Source organism: Phaseolus vulgaris, chromosome 7 (genome assembly GCF_051622355.1).
Source record: "Phaseolus vulgaris cultivar YP4 chromosome 7, ASM5162235v1, whole genome shotgun sequence".
NCBI classification, from domain to species: Eukaryota; Viridiplantae; Streptophyta; class Magnoliopsida; order Fabales; family Fabaceae; genus Phaseolus; species Phaseolus vulgaris.
The window spans coordinates 10687994-10712053 of NC_143504.1; the positions used below are offsets into that span (position 1 = coordinate 10687994).

Below are 24060 nucleotides of genomic sequence, written 5' to 3' on the forward strand. Positions count from 1 at the left end.
CAATTAAGGTTGATTTATTTTATTTATTACAAAGTGATATTAATTTTAATATTATAAAAATTATATTCATTTGGTGAATAAAAGTTTATGAAAGAAGTTGGCAAACAATCAAATAAAATACTTTATCATTTCAATTAAAAATCGTTAAATAGTTTAAAAATTGAGAAAATATTTAATCATAATTTTTCAAGTTTAGCATAAGATCAAGAGTCAACACTTTTGATCACTTGTTTAGAGAATCAAGTGTTATCACTTAAACTAATCACGTGTTGGTCTCTCATATTTTGTTTCAATATACTTTTACAAAAATAAATTATTTCATATATTTTATTTTTATCTCTATTAAATTTTAATATATTTTCTTCGAAATGTCAATCGATAAAAGTAATCTAATATTGTAATTTAAGCTATTCATTATAACTCTAAGATATAGTTTATATATTAAAAATATTTTTTTTTTATATAAACATAAATATTTAATTTATATATTTACAAGATAGAACAATAAAAAACTATTATTTATAGTAATAAGTAATTAATATTAGCATTTTGTAATGGTTTAAAAATACAAGACATTTGATGGTTGTCGAGTTCCTGCGGTGCAAATTAGCTGAGTGAAGCAGGAGATGACTAACATAAGCCGATTGAAAAATGTCACTCAGCACATAATCAAAAACCACCGTTCTCTTTATGTCTAAAAAATTCATACGGTGGGTTTGAACTTTGAAGGCCAAATCATGCACAGTGCTTTGCAGTTACAGGTTCTGCAATTCACTTCCTCCTTCAGCTTTTACTTCGCATTTCGCTATTTTGCTCAACCCACGACCTTATAGTTTTCCCAATTGCTTCAAATTTATGAAATATTTCACCAAATCTCTTACCCACTTTAGGGTTTTTGAGAATCTCAATGGACTCTAGTGTTGCACGTGATTGAATAGAGCTAGCCTCCTGCTCCAACTTGCATTGCTGTTACAAATCTTCAATTTTCGTTTTTGTTCTTTATTTTTTATTTTTTTTATTTTTCATGTAATGGGTAGTGTTGAAATTCCCAATTGGCTGAAAGGGTTGCCACTGGCCCCGGAATTTCGCCCTACCGACACTGAATTTGCTGACCCAATTGCTTACATTTCAAAGATTGAGAAGGAAGCTTCCGGCTTCGGGATTTGTAAGATTATCCCACCATTGCCCAAACCCTCAAAAAAATATGTTTTTTCTAATTTGAATAGGTCACTCTTGAAGTGCCCGGATTTGGGTACAGATAACAGTTCACTAGGTGTTTGTAATTCATTAAAAACCAGTTCTGGGGATGGTAGTAATGATGGGGTGTCTCGAGCCGTGTTTACTACAAGGCATCAAGAACTAGGGCAGAGTCAGAGTGTGAAAAAAGCCAAAGGAACGGTTCAGAATCCTCTGTCAGGTGTTCATAAGCAAGTATGGCAAAGTGGGGAGGTTTATACTCTGGAACAGTTTGAGTCTAAATCGAAGTCCTTTGCAAGAAGCTTGCTAGGGTCGGTGAAGGATGTTTCTCCGCTGGTTATAGAGTCTATGTTTTGGAAGGCAACTTTAGAAAAGCCAATATATGTGGAGTATGCCAATGACGTGCCTGGGTCTGCTTTTGAAGAGTCAAAGGGTCAATTTCATTATAGTCATAGAAGGCTAAGAAAAAGGACTTATTATAAGAGTAGGCTAGATAGCTCTGATTGTAAACAAACTGTAATGGGTTGCGGAAGAGATAGCCAAACTGATGAAACTAAGGGTGCTTCTGTCCTAAGTGATGCTGACACATGTTTACGGATGACCAAATCAGTTGCTACTGGGTCAACATTTTCATCGAATGAAGATTCACAATCTTTTAAGGAAAAGAGTACAGATACCGGCAATGATATGCAAGGCACTGCTGGTTGGAAGCTTTCGAACAGTCCTTGGAACCTGCAAGTTATTGCACGATCATCTGGCTCACTTACACGTTTTATGCCGGATGATATTCCTGGTGTCACTTCACCTATGGTGTACATTGGTATGCTGTTCAGTTGGTTTGCTTGGCATGTAGAGGATCATGAGCTTCACAGCTTGAATTTTCTTCACACTGGCTCATCAAAGACTTGGTATGCTGTTCCTGGAGATTATGCCTTTGCTTTTGAGGAAGTCATCCGTACTGAGGGTTATGGTGGTGATATTGATCACTTAGGTATGTGAGTGCTTTGACTATTATCTGTTTACAGAAAATTTGGCACCAAAGGTTGAATTGACATATTTCCATGTTTTTATTAAAATGATTCTGTGCATACAAATGGAAGGAAAAACTTGATTATGCTCGATCTCTGGCTTTGGCATGATACATTGAGAAAAATATGTAGTGATTTATAGTGTCAGTTTTACTTATATTTGCTATTATGAGGAGAGCTAACAACTCTCTAAAACAACCTTTCTATCACACTCTTAATTTTTAAAATCTATTGAAATTTACAAAATCATAATTAGGTTTCACTAAAATAAGGTGTGGAACCCACACATTTTGTGATTGTCCAACAAATTTCAATCAATAAAAAAGTGTGTTAGGAGTATTGCTACCTTGCCTTGCCAGTAAATGTGTGTGGTGTTTGCATACATGTCTGCCTTTTTAATATCCGCCTCTATGACTATTCCTCTTATAACAAGGATGATAAAGTAGCTAACACAAAGGTAGTTTTCTTCTCTTGATATAGCTAATCTTTTTGGCATTTCTATTTTCCTCAATAAAAAGTGTGGTAATTTCTCTTAGTGGCTCGCGCAATGCAATTCTGTAAATGCTTTAATAAGTTTTTCTTTGTTTTCTATCAGTTCTTTCAATTTTTAAAATTTTATGGATGGAGAAGGCCTTAATACTCTAATTATTTAATATCTTTTCCTTATTCTGACTTTTGTTCTATTCTGATTTCAACTATACAAAAAAAAAGTAATTTTCAAGGCATATCAAATTGCAGTGTACACAGGACACAACTTGACACTGTTGTGGCAATATAGAAAATCTTCAATAGAAGTTTATGACTTAAAAATTACATAAGCACGTACTTTGTAAGGTAAATATATGTACAGAGAATAGCTAAGGACTCTGTCTGTGTGCATGCCTCTTAACAGTCTAACTTAACTCTGTAGAAGTAAAGTATCAACACTTGTGTCAAAGATGGACATGGGCAAAACCAAATTTGTTAATCGATATTGCATATTAGGGGTTGTTTGGTTTTGAGAAAATGTTTTCTGTTTTCACTTCGTTTGCTGTTTTTTCTAGTTTATGTAAGAAAATGTGAAAACAGAAAAGAAATAAAAAAAATAAAAGTTGTTTTATGGTTCCTATACAATCTTCTGAAAATGAGATTTTTTTTCTTTGAATTCAAACCTGTTCATCTCATTTATTTTTTCTTTTAGTAGATCCATTTTATTCTTGAGGTAGTTGAATGCTATAGCATCTACACTGAATTTGTGACTCAAGTACATTTGCTTTTCTTGCCAGCCGCATTGAAACTTTTGGGTGAAAAAACAACTCTTTTGTCACCTGAGGTAATTGTTGCATCTGGAATTCCTTGTTGCAGGTCAGTTGCTTAACATATTTGACATTCTTTCATTTTGAGAATATCCGTGATGTTAACTTGTGTGCTTAAAAATTATTATCATTTAAAATATGTAGTTCTCTTTATTGAACTTCAAACTTACTAATGCACTGGCTTTTCGTTCTAGGTTAACACAGAACCCTGGCGAATTTGTTGTGACTTTTCCAAGAGCTTATCATGTAGGATTCAGCCATGGTAAATGCTTTGAAGCTTTTGTACATTCCTGATTTTTACAGAAAACTAGTGTTGTAGACTTTTAGCTTATGACTGATGGATTGACTGTAGTGGTCTTTCTGCAATGAAGAAATAACTTGCATATTGAAGACCACAGTTTAATTGATTTCCTTTAGAATATCAATATATACTCTATAATGTTTGATAAGAAGAATAAAGGCCATTTTTGTTTTTAAACATGAGGGAAAATATTTTAGCCATGCATTATGAAAAGATACAGTTTAAACTGTGTTAGTGTGAACCCAATATTTTTTTTGGCATTATCAGTATACCATGTGGGTGGGAGGAATTGTGAATAGTTTAGGCATAACTTGTGAATTGTGAATTGATAAAGGGCCTATCAAACATTGTTCTACCGAACAATTATGTAGTCTCTTGGAGATCCCACATCTACTAGAGATATGATCAAATTATGGTAAATTAGTGAGTGCAAACGTTATCTTACAAGTTGGTTTTGTGAGGTTGAGTAAGACTTAAAATCCACTTTCTGATATGATATCAAAGCTTATTACTGCCTATCCTTGTGAGATTTGTTGGGTCTATCATGTCACTCATTATTAGGTCCCTACTATTCCCATGCTCAATATTCTCAGTGTGAGGGGATGTCTTGAAGATTACACATTGATTAGCGATATGATTAAATTATAATATAAGTAGGGTGTAAATCTCATCTTATAAACCAAGTTTGTTAATTTGAGTTACGCTTAAAGTCCACTTTTTAAGATAGTATCAAAGTCTATTGAAGTCTATCTCAACAAGATTTGTTAGGTCTATTGTGACACCTGTTATCGAACCTTCCTCTATTTCTACGCTCGAGATATCCGGTCTTCGACATTAGGGAGTATGTTAGATATCCCGCATCGACTAAATATATGACCATATTATAGTGTATGAGTGCATACCTCACCTCACAAGCTGGTTTTGTGACGTTAAGTTGTGGTAGAGAATAATGTGTGCTGCAAGGTGCCAACTTGAGCAAATGGTAAGTGTAGCTGAGATGAGAAAAATACAAGTAAAGGTTAGATTAAGAATGGGTATTTTTGGGATTAAAGTGGATTTGTAACCATTGAGAAGATGATTTAAACAAATAAAGGTGGTTTAGTCATGGGAAAAGTAAGATCAACATAGGTTACAGTGAGAGAGAAAAGAATCAAATATACTTTAATTAAAAGGAGTGTAGGAAGTCATAAGGAGTAATTAGGAGAAACCATTAGAAGAGACCTTTCTCTATACAGTTTTACTAAAAAGTTTGGTTTTTGATAAAGTCAAATGGCATTCAGTCATTGACAAATTCATTTAGCCTATTGGTTGTTGTCGTTGTGGTGTGTTGGTGATGGCATTTGGAGGTTCAAGTTTACTTACAAACTATTCAAATTTCTCTCCACTAAGCTTGGAGTTTTTATGATATAACCCTTGTGAGAACCAAGCCACAAAAGCTGGTTATTGTGATGAGACAGCCCAAAAACAAATATAACGTCTCTGTTCTTCTAATATGCAACTAAAGCCTCATACCTTTTAATTCTGTCATACCAATTAATGAAATCGAAACAGGATGCACTGTTTTATTGGTTTATACTTACAGAATCCCCTCTGATGACACTGATATAGTAACGCAGGAGAAGGGATGTAGTTACTGTTCTCTCAAAATGTAACAAGAAAACTTATTTCAGTGATGTTTTGAGAGTTCCTGGTCTCTCCCTCCTAATCTGCTGTGATCACTTCTGTTCTACCTCTTTCGTTTTCTTTCCAATTCCGGCTGAATCCTTCCTTCCATTTCCATGCTCCTAGGCTCCTTGCTGCCATGTTTGCAGCAGGTAGTCACCAGATATTGCATCATTATCCTGCCTATGTGGAGTTAAATAAAATCTCCTGCTATCTCCTCTTTTCTTTCTAAAATACACCTTTGCCTTGGGATGCCTAACGAAATATATTATAACCTGAACCTTTTTTTTAGTGAAGAATGAAATAAAAATTTCTTTGCTTAAACTATTATGTGCTATAGGGATAAGGGAAACATGTCAGACATCCTCTACGTCTGCTTTTATGCATAAGTATCTAGTATGACAAAGGTACAATATAGGGATATAACATTTCTTAAAAAATAGAATATAATATGACAAGATATGGGATGATACAAAAAAATTAATATGTTCTCAAAAAGTCACCCAACCCAATATTATATGACCAACAATAAAACATGTTACTCTATTGCATCTTTTGGATATCCCACTCTTTGGCTAATCAGTGCTACCTTTTTATAACTGGACTTCTAATGTATAAAATTTCTTAGAAAGTCAGCTTTAAGTCTAACTTTACAAGATGAGATTTGCACCCACTTATATAACATAATTTGCTTATATATCTAGTTAATGTGAGAACTTTAACACACCTCCTTATACTGAGCTGAGGATGAGACATTTTAAGTGTGGAAGCAAATATTTATGAGTATTTCAATAGTGAGTGACAAATATAGTTAGGATAAGTTTTGGTACCATCTTAGAAAAAAGATTTTAAGCCTAACTTGACTTCACAAAAGCGGTTTGTAGGGTGATATTTGTACCGACTTATATATTATAATTTGGTCATATATCTAGTTGGTGTAGCATTTTCAACAAAATTAATGTAGTTCTTTTAAGAATTTAATATCACGGCATAAACTTAAGAAACTGATGTAAGATATATGGGGAGAGTGACATAAAAGGATAATGAAAAAAAATAAAATTGTGCTCAAGGTTGAGCATTCAGGTGGTTGATGGCTTATTCATTGTGTAAAGATAGTTTGGTTGTGTTTCTCTAATAGTTTGATTGGTCTGTTTCTCTCTAGTCTTTATAATTTTCTGGTGGATTTGTTTTTGTCCCGTTCCTTTTCAACTTTGAACTTTTTACAAGGAACCATTGGAACCAAATAGTGGTTAGTTTTAAATTTTAATCATGGCATCTATAGTTAAAGAGAAACCTCTTATCTTTCCACGGGACTTTAGAAGCACTTTTTTTATCCACCCTATAGTGTCCTGTTAGGTCTCTCTTCAATTGTAAAGTCAAGATAATTCTCATTCTCTTCAATAGTCAACATAATTCTCATTTTGTATTCAATTTGGTGAAATCAAGGTTTTAACTGTGGGGAAGCTGCTAACTTTGGAACTCCACAATGGCTTAGCGTAGCCAAGGAAGCTGCAGTGCGCAGAGCTGCAATGAACTATCTTCCCATGCTTTCCCATCAGCAACTACTTTACTTACTGACCATGTCTTTTATTTCAAGGTAAGTGCATCTTCCACCACTGCCTGTATACATAGATATTGCCCTTTAGAGATTATATTATCATTTCAATAAATAATTAGCTCTTATTTTTTTACCAATAAAACCCGGTGACAATCATTCTTAATTATTTGTGATTGCCATTAGTGATTTTTAATAAGTACTCCAGTTGTTTAATGGCATCAATGGATAGTAATATTACAAGTCCTTTGCAATTACCCATTGTATTCAAGTTTCAAAATGGATATGTTTGTTACAGATTTTCTTGTACAAAAATAACATTTTTTATAACAATGCTATCTTCTTTTAGTTTTTAATGCTCTTGTTTTTTCAACTTTTCAAAATAATCAAAAGTTGAAAAATGTCTAAAATCTAATTAAAATCGAGCTATTTTGAATAGCTTCTCATAAATTTAGCGGTTTTTTAAAGTGATTTTTTATTATTGTAAGCAAACATAAATTAGCTTATGCTTTTTTTTTTCCTTAAAATCTCTAAAATATATTTACTCCATTATTTTATATCAAAATCACTTATTTCTGATCTGTACAATATAAAACACAACTGAGATATTTTAGATTTAAAGTTTAAAATATTGGTTCTATTTGATCTTGAAGTGGAATATTTCTGTTGGCTTTTAGATTGTATAGGTCTAGATGTTCGTATAGATCTGTCTGCAATTCTTGTTTTTCTATCAGAAAAATTGTTTTAACATTCAGATGTGTTTGGCTTGTATCTAGGTTTCAATTGAATTACATAATTTTTATTCTTCATGATGATATGTTTGATTTGATAGAGTTCCAAGAACACTATTACCTGGTGTGCGTAGCTCTCGTTTGAGAGACCGTCAGAAAGAAGAAAGGGAGTTTTCAGTAAAACAGGCTTTCATTGAAGACATGCTACAGGAAAACAAGCTGCTATCCATTCTTCTTGGAAAGGAAGCTGCTAAAAGAGCTGTTTTATGGAATGCTGATTTGCTGCCAGATTCCAGCAAAGATTTTCAGTTGCCCGATTTAACTTGTACAACTGGAACCTCTTTGGCCAACATATCAAATATTAGCTCTGCTGAAAAGAATAGTCATTATCTGCTTGATGATGAGATGAGTTTGTATTTGGATTGTTTGACTAATATAGATATTGGTGGTGATGATCTTCCCTATCACTTCCAAACTGATTCCGGAGCATTGGCTTGTGTCGGTTGTGGAATCCTTGGTTTTCCATTTATGGCTGTGATACAACCAACTGAGAAATTGACAATGGAACTTCTTCCTGATAATCATCTAATTCAAGTTTCCTCTCCGGACTCTACTACTGGTCTTCATAGTTCCATATCAAGTAATACCTTCATGCTTTGTCATACTGTATATATTTATTTTTATCTCATTTTCACGTGGTGGTCTTTATGCTTCTTCATTTGTGCATTATAATGTAGTAAAGCTGAACTTGTCAACCACTATGGATGTGGGCAAGGTCGAAAGTTGTAACTTCTAGAGTTATTATGATTCTGGTCTCCAAAAATCTTCTAAATTCCTGGATCAGATAGAATACAAATATTACAAGGAAATCAGTTGTGTTGTGGATCTCATCCTGCTAGAAACCTTATTACTATCATTGCTGCACTTATTTTAAGTGGCATTTAATACGTAGCTATAAGTTGTACATATTGAATTGATTCCTCTATGTAATAATGACCCAAAATACCAAATTACATTACCAAAATATTATTTTATCCTCTGCAACATTTACTGGAAATTTGGCATACTCCTTATCTCATGATTATATCAACTATGTATCGTTCTGTGTGCGTTTTCCTTTTTTATGATATTACGGAAGCTTACATGATGACCAAAACATATTGGACTGTTGAAGTTGAATCTTTTGAAGTATCCTTTACTTTGCCATTCAGATGACACTTAATGCTGAAATGAGTTACTGTATGATCTGTTCTACAGGGGATCTTTCAGTTTCTGAACTTTCATCAATAAAGGAGATGCCAGATCACTCATTAAATAAGTGTAGTAAATGTTGGGACACCTCCAGTAAATTTTTCAGGCCTCGGATTTTCTGCCTGGGGCATGCTGTTCAAATAGTAGAGATGTTGCAGAGCAAAGGTGGAGCCAATGTGCTTATAATTTGTCATTCAGGTTAGTTTGCAGATTACAAATCTACCTGCATTATCATTCTGTAAAAGTTGGGTAAAATCAAATGTCCAATTGCAAGAGATGTATGATTTTCTGTTTTCTGCACCTTTCAACTTCAATATAGTAAGGAAATCTTGTGGCTCTTCGTATATAACAATCTGATCAGTTTCAGCTAAATAGGGTTTGTTGAAGTATCTTGGAATCCCTTACATCTTGGATGATATCTTAGAAGTGGTTTCCACATTTCATATATGTTTTCTTATTTAATTAGGATATGATTTTGGTTTGATAGCATAAATGAAGCCTAATGTTTGTTTTTTGTATCACATCAAATTAATATCTAGTTAGTCTCACTTTTCTCGTTTCCTTCTTTCCCCACCTAAGCCCCAAACACACATTAACCCCCAAATTAGTCCTCAAAGTCCTAAACTTTGAAACTCTTTTGTTTGGTGTATTCTGTTTTTCATTTGTCAGCTCTCACTGTTTTGTTGGCAATAAAAAAATTTGGTCACACTTTCACTCTTTTGTTTGTGTTTCACTTCTAATTGCTCCACCAATCTCAATGTTCCAGAATAATGTTTTTGGGAGTAATTGCACAATGTCGCTATAAGCCATTGACTACTATGAGAAAGACATTGAACGAAGTTATTAAGAGGGGTCTTATAGTGATGAAGATTTAGTCTTCAACTTAGAGAATAGTGTCCTGTGGTCTATGTAGCTGACTCATATAGAGGGATTGAGGCTTCTGTTGTTGTGTCCTTATTTTATTAGGACTAAAAGTCTAAATGACCTTTTTTGGTATAAATAAGATTCTATTCTTTCTGATAAAAAAGTATAAATAAGATATAATGCTACCACTATCACATGTTATCAACATTGAATCAATTTCAGATTGTTCATTCTCGTGTTTCTCTTCTCCACTCCTTGTATAAACCATATGCACACCACAGGGCCAGATAGATATGAAATCTGTGTGCACAAGTCAGTTGTTGATCAATGTATAATTTATGTTGGAATTCAGTTTACATCAATTTGTTATCAGTTAAAGAATGAAAGTTTTATCTTATAACTCAAGAAGCATGGCATGCATAGATGAGTCTTTCAATTATTTAATATATTTATTTTCTTATACTTTTCTGCATTTCTGTAGACTATCAGAAAATAAAGGCACATGCCAAGGAAGTTGCGGAAGAGATACATGGTGCTTTTAATTATAATGAGATTGCATTAGATACCGCATCCCCAGAAAATTTGACCCTGATAGATCTGGCGGTTGATGGTGAAGAGCTTGATCAATGTGAAGACTGGACATCAACACTAGGCATTAACCTACGGAATTGGGTCCATGCAAGAAATAATGCTCCATCTAAACAAGTTCCTTGGACACTGGAGACATTGTTTTATGATAATTGTCCTGCTTCAAATGTTTTAGCTTTGAATTGGCTGTCTCGGAGGTCTCGGTCAAAAAGGTCGAGTCATTTAGCTCAGACTAAATCCTCTTACAGCATTGAGAGAAAAAAGGATGATCGGTTGGGTGGAAGAATAAATGACTCCATTGCTGAAAAGAAGCTAATTCAGTATTCAAGAAGGAAGTTCAAGTCAAAGCAAAGGAGTTTCCCTGTAGCAAACATGGTATGTGAATTCCAAGAGAAGTCAAAAAATGTGTCAGCTACCTTAAGTGCGGATCATAATAATTGTGTTTCTAAAACTCTTGAAGCTGAGAATTTAAGTACCGAGTGTGCATTGCCATGTGCTTCTGCTTCTACTGAAATGTCTGCAATGCATCCTGAAATCCAGATTGCTGAAATACCAATTAGCACGAAAATGAATGCTGCTAAGTCACAACCTTCAAATTCCATTCCTGGTCATATTTTAATGATTGAAGAAGTTGGAGCCGAGATTGAGAATCAAACCATGCAAGAATCACATGTAGACAGAAATAATGATTTAACACTCAGTCACTCTAAGATGCACTGCAATACCAGTGTCTCAGAAATATGTAGCAAGGAGAGCCAAGATTGTCAGGACAAGAAAAGTTCTAGTGCATTTTCAAATGCAACAGATGGAAATATTGAAATGATTAGAAAGACTGAAATTGAAGAAGCAGTTATGATTGATAGCAACTGTAATAGGTTAATATTGGATGATGAAGGGCATCAAGAATATCAGTCTACCTACAAAAGCAACAAGGAGGAAGCTGCTTTATCAACTGCTTCAATGGTAAATCAATCTACACTTGCATCTATGGATGGAAATGTTGAAAGTCCAAATAATAATTATATCTCTGAAAGAGTTGGGAATCCAATTTTCCTAGAAAGGACAACTGAAGAAGAAATTGATTCTATATGTGAAACAGACAAGGAACCTCGAATTGATGGCGGGCCAATTAGTGAACATACTCCAAATGAAGTTTGTGAAGTTGGAAGGGAGTTTTATGCTTCTGCAGACCTGCATAATAACGGAATCTTGGATGGTGAGATGCAACAGGTAACTCAGGGTGGAAAAAATAGCAAAAGGGAAATAAGTCAGTCTACTCATGTTTCAGCAAAACAACGGTGTCCATCGTCTGTGCAGTGTGGGATTGAAAATATGAACAAAATTAACGAGGAACCTGTTTCTAGTTATGCTGCAAAAGTTGAAAATAAAAGCGTAACTTCAATAGAGTTAGGATGTTCTGAAGTTTCAGTGGAAACCTGTACTAACAAAGACTCCTGTATTCAATTTATTCCAGATAAAGAAAAAAAAATGGAAATCCAGTCAGTTAATGCATCCATAAAGGACTCTTCTCTATCAATGCAGGAAGGCTCAAAAATTGGGAAAGAGATTTATGTTGCAGATAACATAAATGAAATCAAAGCTGATTTGTCCCAAGATAAAAGAGGGCTGGAAAGCTGTGAGTTGGCTACAGAAGTTCCCAGATTATATGCTGGGAAGAAAAAAAAGAGGAAAGTGGAACGAACGAGGAGGAACGAATCTAATTCTGACAACTTTATTAGAAGTCCATGCGAGGGGTTGAGGCCAAGAGCTGGGAAGATTGCCGCTGGAAAAAGTAGAGTAGAAATCAACCAAGTTGACAAGGAAAATCAGGTGGCTAAACGGGCAAGGAGATCTTCTGAAGTTTTGGTTCCTTGCAAAAATAAAAAAGATGGTGTTAAAAAGTCCCACAAGTGCGACCTCGATGGTTGCAGAATGAGTTTCAAGACCAAGGCAGAGTTACTGTTGCATAAACGAAACCTTTGCCCGTATGAAGGGTGTGGTAAGAAGTTCAGTTCCCACAAATATGCTTTACTTCACCAGCGTGTCCATGATGATGAGAGGCCCCTTAAGTGCCCATGGAAAGGTTGTTCCATGTCGTTCAAGTGGGCTTGGGCAAGGACAGAGCACATACGCGTACATACTGGGGAGAAGCCTTATCACTGCAAGGTGGAGGGGTGCGGCCTTTCCTTCAGGTTTGTATCAGACTTTAGCAGACACAGACGGAAAACGGGACACCATGTGAAACCTCCTGCTTGATAATATTCATGTGTACTTTTTCTTCTTGCAAACATGTGCATATTTGCAGTTAGATTGGTAAGAAGCGAGGCATAGAGTCGTGTCTGACCATACATAAGCATTCTGGTTAGTTGTAAAGTTAGGATAGAATGGTTGTTTTGTAGGTGCTCAATATCCAATTCATTTGAAGGCAGTTAGAGTTGGTACTCCAGAGAGTTTTGATCTTTCTCTATAACTAGAATTCAGGTCTAGCAGCAGCCTCTAAAGGAGGGAAAAACCCTCCTTAAGGAAGCTGCATCATGTTGGTTGGTCATGCCTCTGATAGCTTACTTTTGTTGATTCCTGTACTCACGGTTCTGTTGAAGGATTTGATAGGTCCTTGATCTTTCTGGATATATAGTTGTTCATTATGGATGTATATTACTTTGCATTAACATCATTTGTTATTAAGGGGGACAAGAAATCTGAGAGTAAGAACCAAGATGTGTGCTCTCAAATGATTTTATGTACTTTCCTCCTGGCTAGTAAATTCAGTGGTAAAACACTAAGTTGACACTGCATATTCTTACTGGTTTGATTTCTGCTTTTTGAAGGTAGTTTTTTTTTTCTTTCAAAATTTTTCCTTTTAGTATAATAAACTCTCATAGGTATATGATAGGATGACCGACCCAAAAGAAAGAAAATTAAGTGGTTAAGGGATTCTATAGGATGTAGTAAAATGTTATAATATTATTTTCTATTAATTTTAAATTTCTAAAACGAGGTAATGACACTTGTAGTAGCCTCATTATTTAGTCATTGGCGTACTTTAGAATATGTGCGTATTCCTCTTTAATCATGGTCATCAATGAATATTATCTTTTAGCTTGCTTTACTTCTTTAATGGTAGCTTTGTAGTTTAACGATAGCTTAGTTATTTGCTCTCCACTGTATATATGTAAATTGCTTAGCTACAATTCCTGAATTCTTTTTTATCCTTTTGTCAGATTTTTCAGAAAAATAAGTTGGAGTATTGATTCTTCAGCAGATGACTTGTTTTTAGACTTTTATCCCATTCAACCTTTAATGGTTAAATGGAAAATTTCTGATTGATTTTTTCTGGCTGCATGAGTGTAGCAATATGCAACTTCCGAATTGTTTTACAGTATCGTTAAAGTGAAACACGTCTTTGAATTGGTTTTCTGCAATAATTTGTTATTTAAATTATGAATATTAACGTAAATTCTGCTCACAAAATTTGCGGACGATAATTAACTAATTAATATTGGATTTTGAAATTAAAAACCTTACTTTTCTCTTCTTAAATTAGCTTGGTTTTGATGAAACTAGTTTCTGGGAAGAAAACAGTTTTTTAGTTTTGGATTTATTTTAAATATATTCAAAAAGTTATTTTAGCTTTTGGTTGGTAGAGTGATTTCATGCGTACAAGATGTAAGAATCAAAAGTTTGTTCGTTAATTTTGAATGACACAAATTTGAACGAGAACCAACCACATAACACTAAGTTTTCATTGCCTCAAAACGGATAATAGTTTAGTTGAACTGTTTGTAAAATATAAACCAGTTTAGTTTTATAATTTTAATGTTTTAAATATTCTTGGTTTGGACCATAATTTGGTTTGAATTAATTAGATTGCCAACTGTTCTCTAATGTATTATTATTTTTCACACACATCACTTTTGGGTTTGAATATAAGAAATAAGTGTCAAATTCTGAGTACAACACTATAAAAATGTTTATATCATTATACTTAAGTACTAATTTATTCTTAACCTATAGGTTACATTTTAATATTTTAAATATATCTTTTTAAAATAACTGAATATATATATGAAATGAGTAAGTTGTATGTGAAAGCACAACATTACAAAAACACACTCTGGCCAAACATATTTCAATTCTTTTAAATATGTACTTTTTCATTTGTAATGATAAAAAATTTACTGCAATTTTTTGAATATAGGTTAAGTGTAACCCAAGTTAATTTTTCTTATTTAAATTTAAAAAAATGAAATAATTTTTGGTCAACAACTTCAAGTACAAAATTATTTTCAAGAGTTTGTTTCTTGTCTTTCCTCTATGCCTTCATTTTTGTTCTTGTTGGTTAAGTCGTGGTCTTAAAATCGTTGAACTGAAGGGAAAAATGGGAGGCACGTGTGAGGCGCCATTGAAGTCATTCTACACCTCATCAAAACATCAGGCAAACAGAATAAAGGCGCCGCCCAATGACGAACACAACATCCAAGGGAACAGACAGAAGTGTTGGAATTGGAACAGATTACTAGACTTCTAGACTGCGTATTTGTTCTTCTCACCAACTCCAACACCATCACCATCATCAAAGCTAAGCCATGCAATGAGGGTGTTTCCCGGCGCATATTAACCACAGGCAGAATCTCTCCGTTCGATGTGCAAATCCAGAAAGAGCACCGATGCTGTACAACCAGGAAGCAGACGAAGCAGCAACACCAACTCCAATAGAAACATGAACAATTCCCCTTGTCCTCACCCAAAGCGAACCCTAACATCGTCATCTTCCAACTACGAAACCTCAACCAGCGACGTCCCCATCACAGAATCAAGAAGCTACGTATTCGAAAACAACAACGACTGGTCAAAAGCCTCTTCCATCTCAAGCCGCGCCTCTCTCTCAAGCCTCAAAGATACGCTCCCTGAAAGCCCTAACATATACCACTTCTCCGAGATCTCCGCCGCCACCGCCAACTTCTCCGCCCCACGCCTCTCTTCCTCCTCCTGGCGCTGCCTAATCCGCCACCGAGATGTTGTTGTTTCTCGCCGCAACTTCCGCCAACAAATGGACCTCCCGGAGCTCAGCCGCCGCCTCGCCATGATCTGCCGGAGCCACCACAGCAGCCTCGTCAAACTCCTCGGTGCCTCCGTCTCCGGCGCCGTCATCTTCCTCGTCTACGAATTTGTTCCCGGCGCCAGCATCGCCGACTGCCTCCGTAACCGCCGGAATCCCAGCTTCACCGATCTTGTCACGTGGACCTCGAGGATGCAGATCGCCTCCGACGTCGCCCACGGCCTCGATTACATCCACAATTTCTCTGGTTCCGATTCCGGTTCGGGATCTAGTTCTGGTTTCGTTCATAATCACATCAAGAGCTCCAGCATTGTTATCACGGAGGATAATTTGCGCGCGAAAATTTGCCACTTCGGCTCGTCGGATCTCTGCGGCGAGGCAGTCGATGGGGCCGGGGAAGAATCCGGTGGACGGAGGGTGAGGATCGAGGGGACGAGAGGGTACATGGCGCCGGAGTTTCAGGTCAGCGGCGTAGCGACGAAGAAGAGCGACGTGTACGCGTTCGGCGTGGTGGTTTTGGAGCTGCTGTGCGGGGAAGAGGCGGTGAAATTCGAATTCAACGACGGCGGCAGTTATAAGAGGACGAGCGTGGTGGATACGGCAAGAGTGGCGGCGGGGGAATATGGCGGTGTGAGGAAGTGGATGGATAAGAGGTTGAGGGATTCGTTTCCGGTGAATGTGGCTGAGAGGATGATTCGGGTCGGATTAGACTGTGTTGGGAATGACCCGAATGAGAGACCCGACATGGGTCGCGTATCGATTGAGGTGTCAAAGTTGTATTTAGAATCGAAGGAATGGGATCAGAAAATGGGAACCGATATTGACTTATCGGTCTCATTAGCCCCACGGTGACGGTTTTTGGGATTTGAGGGATTTTTCTTTTCTTTTTATTTTCATTTTTTCCACTCCATAATTTTTTATTGTAAAAAAAAATTGTAAAACTGACTCTGGAAACAGATGGAAGTATAATTCAACATGTATATGATTACGGATTTTGTAATATGTTGCAATCAAAACTAGAAGGATTCTTTGCTTATCAATTTTGGGTATGAATAGAAGGATTCCTTGCTTTGTGTTGTGTAGAATTTGAATTTGATGAATATTACAAGATGGCCCACGTTTATTTAGATAAACATCAACGTATAAAAGGCAAGTGTTGGACTGCATTCTTTTTATGCTTTTGATGTGGGGATTTCGTCATCAAGTTCAGTCAATATGAGTTATCAGTTATTATTGGGAAGATGAATGTGAAGAAATGTCAAACCTAAAAAATAAAGAGTTTTCACGTGGAGTTCATGATCATGACAGTTTGAAAAACAAAATCAAGGTTAGTAAGGTAATTTGACGCACAGAAGAAGATAGGGGAGAGTGAACTCAACAAGTAGGGGAGTGTAATAGCAAAGGCCTATAAGAAAACCCAAAGCTCAAAAGACAAGGACTGTTCCTGCACCTCCATAGGTTCTTCACCCATCCCCAAAATACTCTTTTAACTTTCTTGTGTCATTTCAATAGATTTGAACACTCATTCCAATAGATTTGAACACCATTTTGAAAAAATACTTTAATTCGAAATATTACAGAAGGGTATTTTTGAAAATATAAAAATGTATGGAGGTGTGAGAAGAATATATGGAATTGCAGGAAGAAACAGCCAAACATAAGATATCATAGAAAAGTCAGAATGTATTCTGATTTGCATTTTCGTTGCTTGCTTTCAACGGTACCCGTGAAAATGTAATGAATAAAAAGGAGTGGTATGCAGTGACTTTGGAAGTTTTGAAAACGTCCAGGTTAATTTTGTAAATTCACATGAATGTATAGGTGTAGGAATAAACACGTAGGGGTGCATTAAGAAACACCCTAGAAAAGAAGAAGAGCCCAAAAACTCAGAAGGTAAAAGGTTTGAGCGTTACCCATGGCCGTGGGAGCTATGGCGGCAAGGATGTTGCAGAGGCGATTCATCTCAATCTTCACAAGACAAACCCATCACCCCGTTATTCAAGGCATGTCTCCAACTTCTTTATTTTGCCGATTCATCTCCATAGTTTTCTCTCTCTATCTGTGCCTTTTTTAGATCCTTTCAACTCAATACTAAGCTTCTTCCACAAACTACCCTTTTTTTAATCTTCAATTAAACCCTGTTTTTGAAATTTTTAACAAATCCTCGTTTATATTTTTTAGGAACTGAATTTTATTGACTACAAATGCTAGCAGCTACTTGTTTCTGGTTTCTAGTTTGCTGAATTGTCTTTAGGATGGATTTTCCAAACTTCTCAAATTTGAATTTCTGAGTTTATTGTATGTTTGCTTTTTTCCTTTCATTGTTAATTTCTTTTGGCAATTGTTTTATTCGTAGAGCTTCTCATAGCTAGCTCTGAAAAGGGCAATTATGTTTTTTTATTTATTTATAGGAACTGAACATGGATACCTAGAGTTTATATCAATTCACACACGTTATTCAACTAACTGAACCAACCAGACTCTTTGGTTGTTTTGAGGGATTCTTGACAGCTTTAGGTTGATACCATGATGATTCTGTTTTTATTTTTCATACCTTAACACTTTTGGGTGTATTGAAATATCTTTTTCATTTTGTTTTTGTTTTACATGAATCTTAATAAAAGTCTGTTAGCACTAATTAAGCAGTTAGGATGGTCAGGAGAATAGCTTAATAGCAATAAAAGACTTTTACAGCAGCACAAATATTTGCTTAATCCCTAAAATGAATGTGTCACTCCGGTGTCAAAAGAGAAAGATGACATTGATGGATAATAGTTTTTTGAAAAAACTTATTTTTTAATATTTGGCTCAAGTGGTTGTGGCTCTAGCGCTCATTCTCTATTAATAATTAGTCCTTTGAACAAATTAACACACACCAAATCAGTCTCTTAATTGCTTAAAGAGACATTGAATTGCCCAGCAAATTGCATTTCAAATAGGGTGTGCATTGGGCAATCATTTTTAACAAGAAGTGTTAATATGGGAATTGAAGCACCAGATGTTGAATAGCAAATAGGTTGGTGTTGATACCTGTAATTTTTTTTTATATAGGTTGTTTATTTATTTGTTTTTAAGTTAATACACGATCCTTGAATTAGCTCTCTGCTTCTTTGATGGATTTAGTTCAAAGGAATGGAATATGCAATGAAGATTTATTGTATATAAACAGATTTTAACTCTTGCATCTCCTATAATGCAAAACAGTGTTTTCTGAATAACCGGAAACAGTAGATATTGTTAATTTGATTTGGACTTGCTCTAATTAATCTTTATCTGGTGTCTTCCACTTTATCCATTTTGTGGCAGAATATGAATATGTTTAATCATTCAGTTAATAGCATAAGTTTGTGCTGTAAAAGATGAAGATCTTTCTTTTTGTGCATTCCCTTGTGTGTGAACATAAAGTTTTTTGTATTAATGTGAATGTTGTTTATTGGCAGAATGTTCTTGGTATTCTAATACCTGCGCAATATTAAATAGATTTGGATTTCATCAAAGGGGGATCGCTACAAATACAAATCCAATCAAACCTGTTCGTGAAGATGTAGAAAATAGTGAAGCTGACACCTTAAAACTAAGTCCAAACCCAGATAATCTTGCTACATCCGTTAGTGTTAATGATACCTCCTCTGTACAGTTTTCTGCCAAGTCAAGTTTGAAGACATCTTCAAGGCATGATCTGGCAATGATTTTCACCTGCAAGGTCTGTGAAACGAGATCCATTAAGACGGTTTGTCGTGAGTCATACGAGAAAGGTGTAGTGGTGGCAAGATGTGGGGGGTGTAATAATCTTCACCTCATTGCAGATCACCTTGGGTGGTTTGGCGAACCAGGAAGCGTTGAGGACTTCTTGGCTACTCGTGGAGAAGAAGTGAAAAGAGGTTCAATTGACACACTGAATCTTACATTGGAAGATTTAGCTGGAAGAAAACCTTGAAAGGTACAATTTCACGTAGTATGTCTTCTGCAATAGGGTGTCACTGAAAGTTTGGAAGTGCAAGGCAGCGTAACGATAGTTGATTGGAGCAATGCTAGTAAGACACTCTTTTGAACAAAATATACTTCTGTCAAAATTTATTGAAAATTACAAAATTTTAGAGATCTCATTTCATATAGAATAGACTCATGATTTTGTTCTTTCAAATAGAAAGTGTGTTCTAAATTAAGCTTGGAGGAGGTGATGGTAAAGTCTTAACTTTGGGGCATTTGGTACCGATGGATGACAAAAGATCACATAGCAAACTTGACATCATTTAATAAGGAAGTTTATACCTAATCACATGGCAAACTTGACAACATTTAATAAAGAAGTTTAAACTTAATTCAACATTGAATCCGACCAGTTTGTAAGGTGAGATTAACCCTGTCTTGTGTAGTATAATTTGACTTTATCTCTTACTTCTTGGTGATATTAGATCTTTGTCAACAATTTTAATAATAACTACAAATCATTGTTAGTTAGTTGGTGAGATTTTACCTTAGTATAGGGTAATATGTAACACTCATCTAACTCAAATAAAGTAAGTTATTGAATTCTAAGAGTTTTAGTAACAGCAAATGAATTTGAGACATGATGAGTTTTGTACACCAGTAAATTAAATTTGTGAATCAATGAGAGATAAAGAGAAATAATGTGATAGGTAACATAGAAATGAATGATAAGTTTTGATAGGTAATGTAGAAATGAATGATAAGTTTTTTTATTTGTCACTTACAAATAATGAGAAACTCATATCATACCTAGTATTTTTAGATTCTCAATCTCGTGTTTGGATTAGTATTCTCAAAGATAAGTGGATATGCAACACTTTTTTATGTGAAATATTTTTGACAAATAAATGGGGATAAAAGCACAAAGATCCTTGGATCAATATTATATAGATAAAATAAAGTTTTAAAATTCATGAAAATATACATATCATATGTGTATTGGGTTTGACACCATCGAAGTTATTGACTTTAAATGGTTTTTATTTGATTGGGTCGAGTATTGGACTTGGCACCATCCAAGTGAAAACTTGGTAATGGTTTTTATTTTCTTTATTGAACAATATAATAATTATTCTTATTAAAAAATTCATAGGAAAAATCAACAATATAAAAACTCATAAGTAAAAAAGAGTACATGATCAACTAAAATAAACCTGAAGATTAGTCACATTCCCCATTCTTGTTATAAGAATTCAATGTTTTCAAACGATATGCTCCACTTTTGATTACTTCACGAATGCGATAAGGTTACACTTAAACACGAAATTTGCGACATTTCATGTCCAAAATTTTAGATATCGTCTCTATTTCTTCTTGTGTCATCATTCTTCTTATGACTTGCATTTCTAAAAATTACACATAATTGATTTATCTACCTCATGGTGAGCACTAAAATATTCTAGACAAGAAGGATGAATATCAACTAGAGCATTTAGTTTAAGTCAGAAACACAGCGATTTCTAGTCGAATCTTCTTTCTTTCCTTTTCTAACCTCGTACTTCTCCTTTTATGCTCTATCATCCCCTTTCTCTTGTATCTGGTCTCATCTTTAGTCTTTATTCACTATTAAATATCAATAACGTTTTAGTTTTACATTGAAACTATCTTGAATGTGAAGGAGATATTAATTAAATTTCTCTATTTTATATTTAATCTTCAATGAGATTTTGAGATCAACTTCTATCAAAATCGTTGGAACCTAAAATTGATTACAAAATAATCTATAACACAAACATTAGCAACTTCACAAAGTTGATAATGAAATCACTTCACACAAATTTATAATTAACCTGAAATTATATATCAGCTTAAATTTGAATACTTTATATTTTTAATAAAAAATTAACGTGTGAATATATAGAAAATATTTATTAGCTTTTATTAAAATAAAGTTAGTTCTATAAAATATCATTATATACAAAAATGTAACATAATAGTAGTGATAATACTAATTTGCTGTTTAGAAATATTTCACTGTCTCAAACCACAATACAAAACATTTCATAAATTAATAATTTGTCCATGATTAGACATCATTTTTAAAATCAGAGAGGATTTTAAATTGATTAGTGAATTCAATAATTAATTTTAAGAAAAAACAAGTTGCTTGTAACTCAAGCCAATGAATGTTGATAATTTTAATTTTTAAATCTATATTTTCTGCTGATTTCTCTTTCTTAATGCTTCAAATTACATTGATTCTAATTTTGATATATTAAAAAAATTAATATAAAGATCCAAATTCCTTAATTTGTTTATCACTTGTTCAAACAAGTTACAGAATATTTTCTAGTGTAATTAATCAATTTATGAAAAGTTTATTTTTAAGAAAAATTAATAAATATCAGCATACTTTTTAATCTTATTACTTCATTATTTTTAAAATTTTGATTATATTTTTTGAAGTATTTTATTTTATTTATTGTAATATAGAACTTAAATGAAAAGTATGAGTTTCATTTTTGAAAAATTTTGAACTCTTTTGTTGAAAATTAAATTAATTTCAATATACCACTCTTAATAAATTTAATATATAGTTTATAAGTAATAATCATCATTATTCTCAATAACGTGTAAACATTAATAATCCTATTTTCATTAAAAAAAACATGTTGTAAATAGATATTAAATGTACTATCAGAAGCTTTTTTGCTACTAGAATATTAAATATACTATAAGTTGTAAGAAATTATAGAGATTTCTTTTGTAATAATTACTTTAGGATCAAAGTTCTCTATAGGTAGAAGTTGATGTATTGTTTTAATTAATTCAATAGAGTAAAAATCTTTTTTTATTGAGATTATTTCTTTTAAGTTGGTTTTCAAGTTAGTGTTTGAGCTTATGATTTTAGGGACCTTATGTCTACATTTGTTTTTGTCGGTCTTAACTATAGTTTTTTCTAGGGTTGTTTGAAGTGCATCCATTTTATTTGAGGGTTGTCTAAAGTGCACTCAACTGGTAGTTGTCATTGGAGTTGTCGTTGTCAAAGTCATTCCTAAAGTCTTTCATTGAAACTTTTATTTTATTGTTTCATTTTACTTAAAAGGGGACTAAGGAATCCTTATTATTTATCTTAGCATGACAACTCTACTAAGAAATATTGATCTTCCTTCATCCTCTTCCAGTAAAGATAGAATGTCTGCATTACGTGCTGAAATTAAACATCTAAAATCTCTCATTGAGTGGATCAGTAAGTCACCTTCTGTTACTTGCTCTTTGACATGACTGGTAAGAACTCCAATTTATACCTGATTGTGGTGTGACTGGCCATATGACCCTTCATTAATCTTTTTTAACATCATATGTTTCTCTTCTTGGTAATCACATTATTGTTGTCAATTGGACTCTTATTCCAACAACTGGACGTTGTAATATTTCTCTTATGTTACCTCTCACCCTTAAAGATGTCCTTTATGTTCCAAATTTTTTAATAATCTTATTTTGGTTAAAAACTTACTCATGAACTAAATTGTTTTATAACCTTCTTTTCCATTTATTGTTTTTTTAATATCTCACTAAAGGAGGACGATTGGAACTATTAAGAAACAAGGAGGGTTGTATTGTTTTAACAACTTGGAAACTAAAAATAGTATCAATAGTCAAACAATTACCTCGGGTATATAGTCTTGCACTACTAATATGTCCTATCAAATTTGGCTTCTCCATCGACATCTAGGACATTCATATGTTTTTATTCTAAAGTTTATGTTCCTTTCCTTTTGTTGAGTCAATTAAATGTGATATATGTCAACTTGTAAAACATCATCGTGCCACATTTCTTCTTAATAATGAAAATAGTGCTTATCCTTTAGATTTTGTTCATTCTCACATTTGGGGGCCTGCATTAAAATCTAGTATATCTGGTGTTAAATGGTTTGTCACTTTTATGGATGATTGTACTTGTGTTACAACGATTTTTCTGATGAAAGAACAATATGAAGTTTTTATCTTCTTTGTTAAATTCTTCCATATGATAAAAACACAATTTGGGAAGTCAATTAAACGATTGTGTTCTAATAATGGAAGGAATTATGTAAATCATTATTTGTCCAAATTCCTTTACAAAAATGATTGTGTTCATGAATTCAGATGTGTTGATACACCACAACAAAAGGACATTGTTGAAAGAAAAAAATGATCTCTTCTTAAGGTAACATAGACACTTCTTTTTCAGATGTATGTCTGTAAATTTTATTGAGGCAAGGTTGTCCTTACCTCTACCTATCTCATTAATCGATTACCCTCTTGGGTTCTAGATGGTTAGAGTCCCATTCATTCCATGTCTTCCTTCTTTCCAACCATTCCTTTTCTTTCTAATCTTCATAGTTAGGTGTTTGGATGTATTGTGTTTGTCCATATTCGTAGCTAGTTTCGTGGAAATTTAAATCCTAGAACTATTAAATGCATATTCTTTGGTTATGCATATAATAAAAATTGATATTGCTGTTACTATCCTCCGAGTCAAACGCTTTTTACCTCCATGAGTGTCATTTTTTATGAAACTAAATCCTTTTACATGCGACCTCAACTTCAAGGGGT

The 24060-nt window shown here is 34.1% G+C and overlaps 3 protein-coding genes across 3 annotated transcripts; all 3 read left to right on the top strand.

Moving 5' to 3' along the window:
• The first annotated feature begins 598 nt into the window (after nucleotides 1-598).
• Nucleotides 599-13267, top strand: ELF6 (Zinc finger (C2H2 type) family protein / transcription factor jumonji (jmj) family protein). The gene is made up of 7 exons (XM_068634128.2): nucleotides 599-2188; nucleotides 3491-3569; nucleotides 3715-3782; nucleotides 6930-7080; nucleotides 7871-8409; nucleotides 9027-9218; nucleotides 10366-13267. The coding sequence occupies exons 1-7, from the start codon at nucleotides 1030-1032 to the stop codon at nucleotides 12726-12728; spliced, it is 4551 nt and encodes a 1516-aa protein (XP_068490229.2). The 5' UTR covers nucleotides 599-1029; the 3' UTR covers nucleotides 12729-13267.
• A 1394-nt stretch (nucleotides 13268-14661) lies between these two features.
• LOC137827980 (lysM domain receptor-like kinase 3) lies at nucleotides 14662-16571 on the top strand. The gene has a single exon (XM_068634365.2). It carries the CDS (start codon nucleotides 15115-15117, stop codon nucleotides 16381-16383), a length of 1269 nt encoding a protein of 422 aa, XP_068490466.1. The 5' UTR covers nucleotides 14662-15114; the 3' UTR covers nucleotides 16384-16571.
• An 834-nt stretch (nucleotides 16572-17405) lies between these two features.
• ZR3 (Zim17-type zinc finger protein) lies at nucleotides 17406-19697 on the top strand. The gene is made up of 2 exons (XM_068634366.2): nucleotides 17406-17534; nucleotides 18972-19697. The coding sequence occupies exons 1-2, from the start codon at nucleotides 17447-17449 to the stop codon at nucleotides 19466-19468; spliced, it is 585 nt and encodes a 194-aa protein (XP_068490467.1). The 5' UTR covers nucleotides 17406-17446; the 3' UTR covers nucleotides 19469-19697.
• The last annotated feature ends 4363 nt before the right edge of the window (nucleotides 19698-24060 follow it).

Coding starts and splice junctions, on each gene's coding strand:
- ELF6 (XM_068634128.2), top strand. CDS start 1,030: ATGGGTAGTGTTGAAATTCCCAATTGGCTGAAAGGGTTGCCACTGGCC. Junction 2,189..3,490: donor TGGTGATATTGATCACTTAG/GTATGTGAGTGC, acceptor TTTTCTTGCCAG/CCGCATTGAAACTTTTGGGT. Junction 8,410..9,026: donor TCTTCATAGTTCCATATCAA/GTAATACCTTCA, acceptor TCTGTTCTACAG/GGGATCTTTCAGTTTCTGAA.
- ZR3 (XM_068634366.2), top strand. CDS start 17,447: ATGGCCGTGGGAGCTATGGCGGCAAGGATGTTGCAGAGGCGATTCATC. Junction 17,535..18,971: donor CCATCACCCCGTTATTCAAG/GCATGTCTCCAA, acceptor GTTTATTGGCAG/AATGTTCTTGGTATTCTAAT.
- LOC137827980 (XM_068634365.2), top strand. CDS start 15,115: ATGTGCAAATCCAGAAAGAGCACCGATGCTGTACAACCAGGAAGCAGA.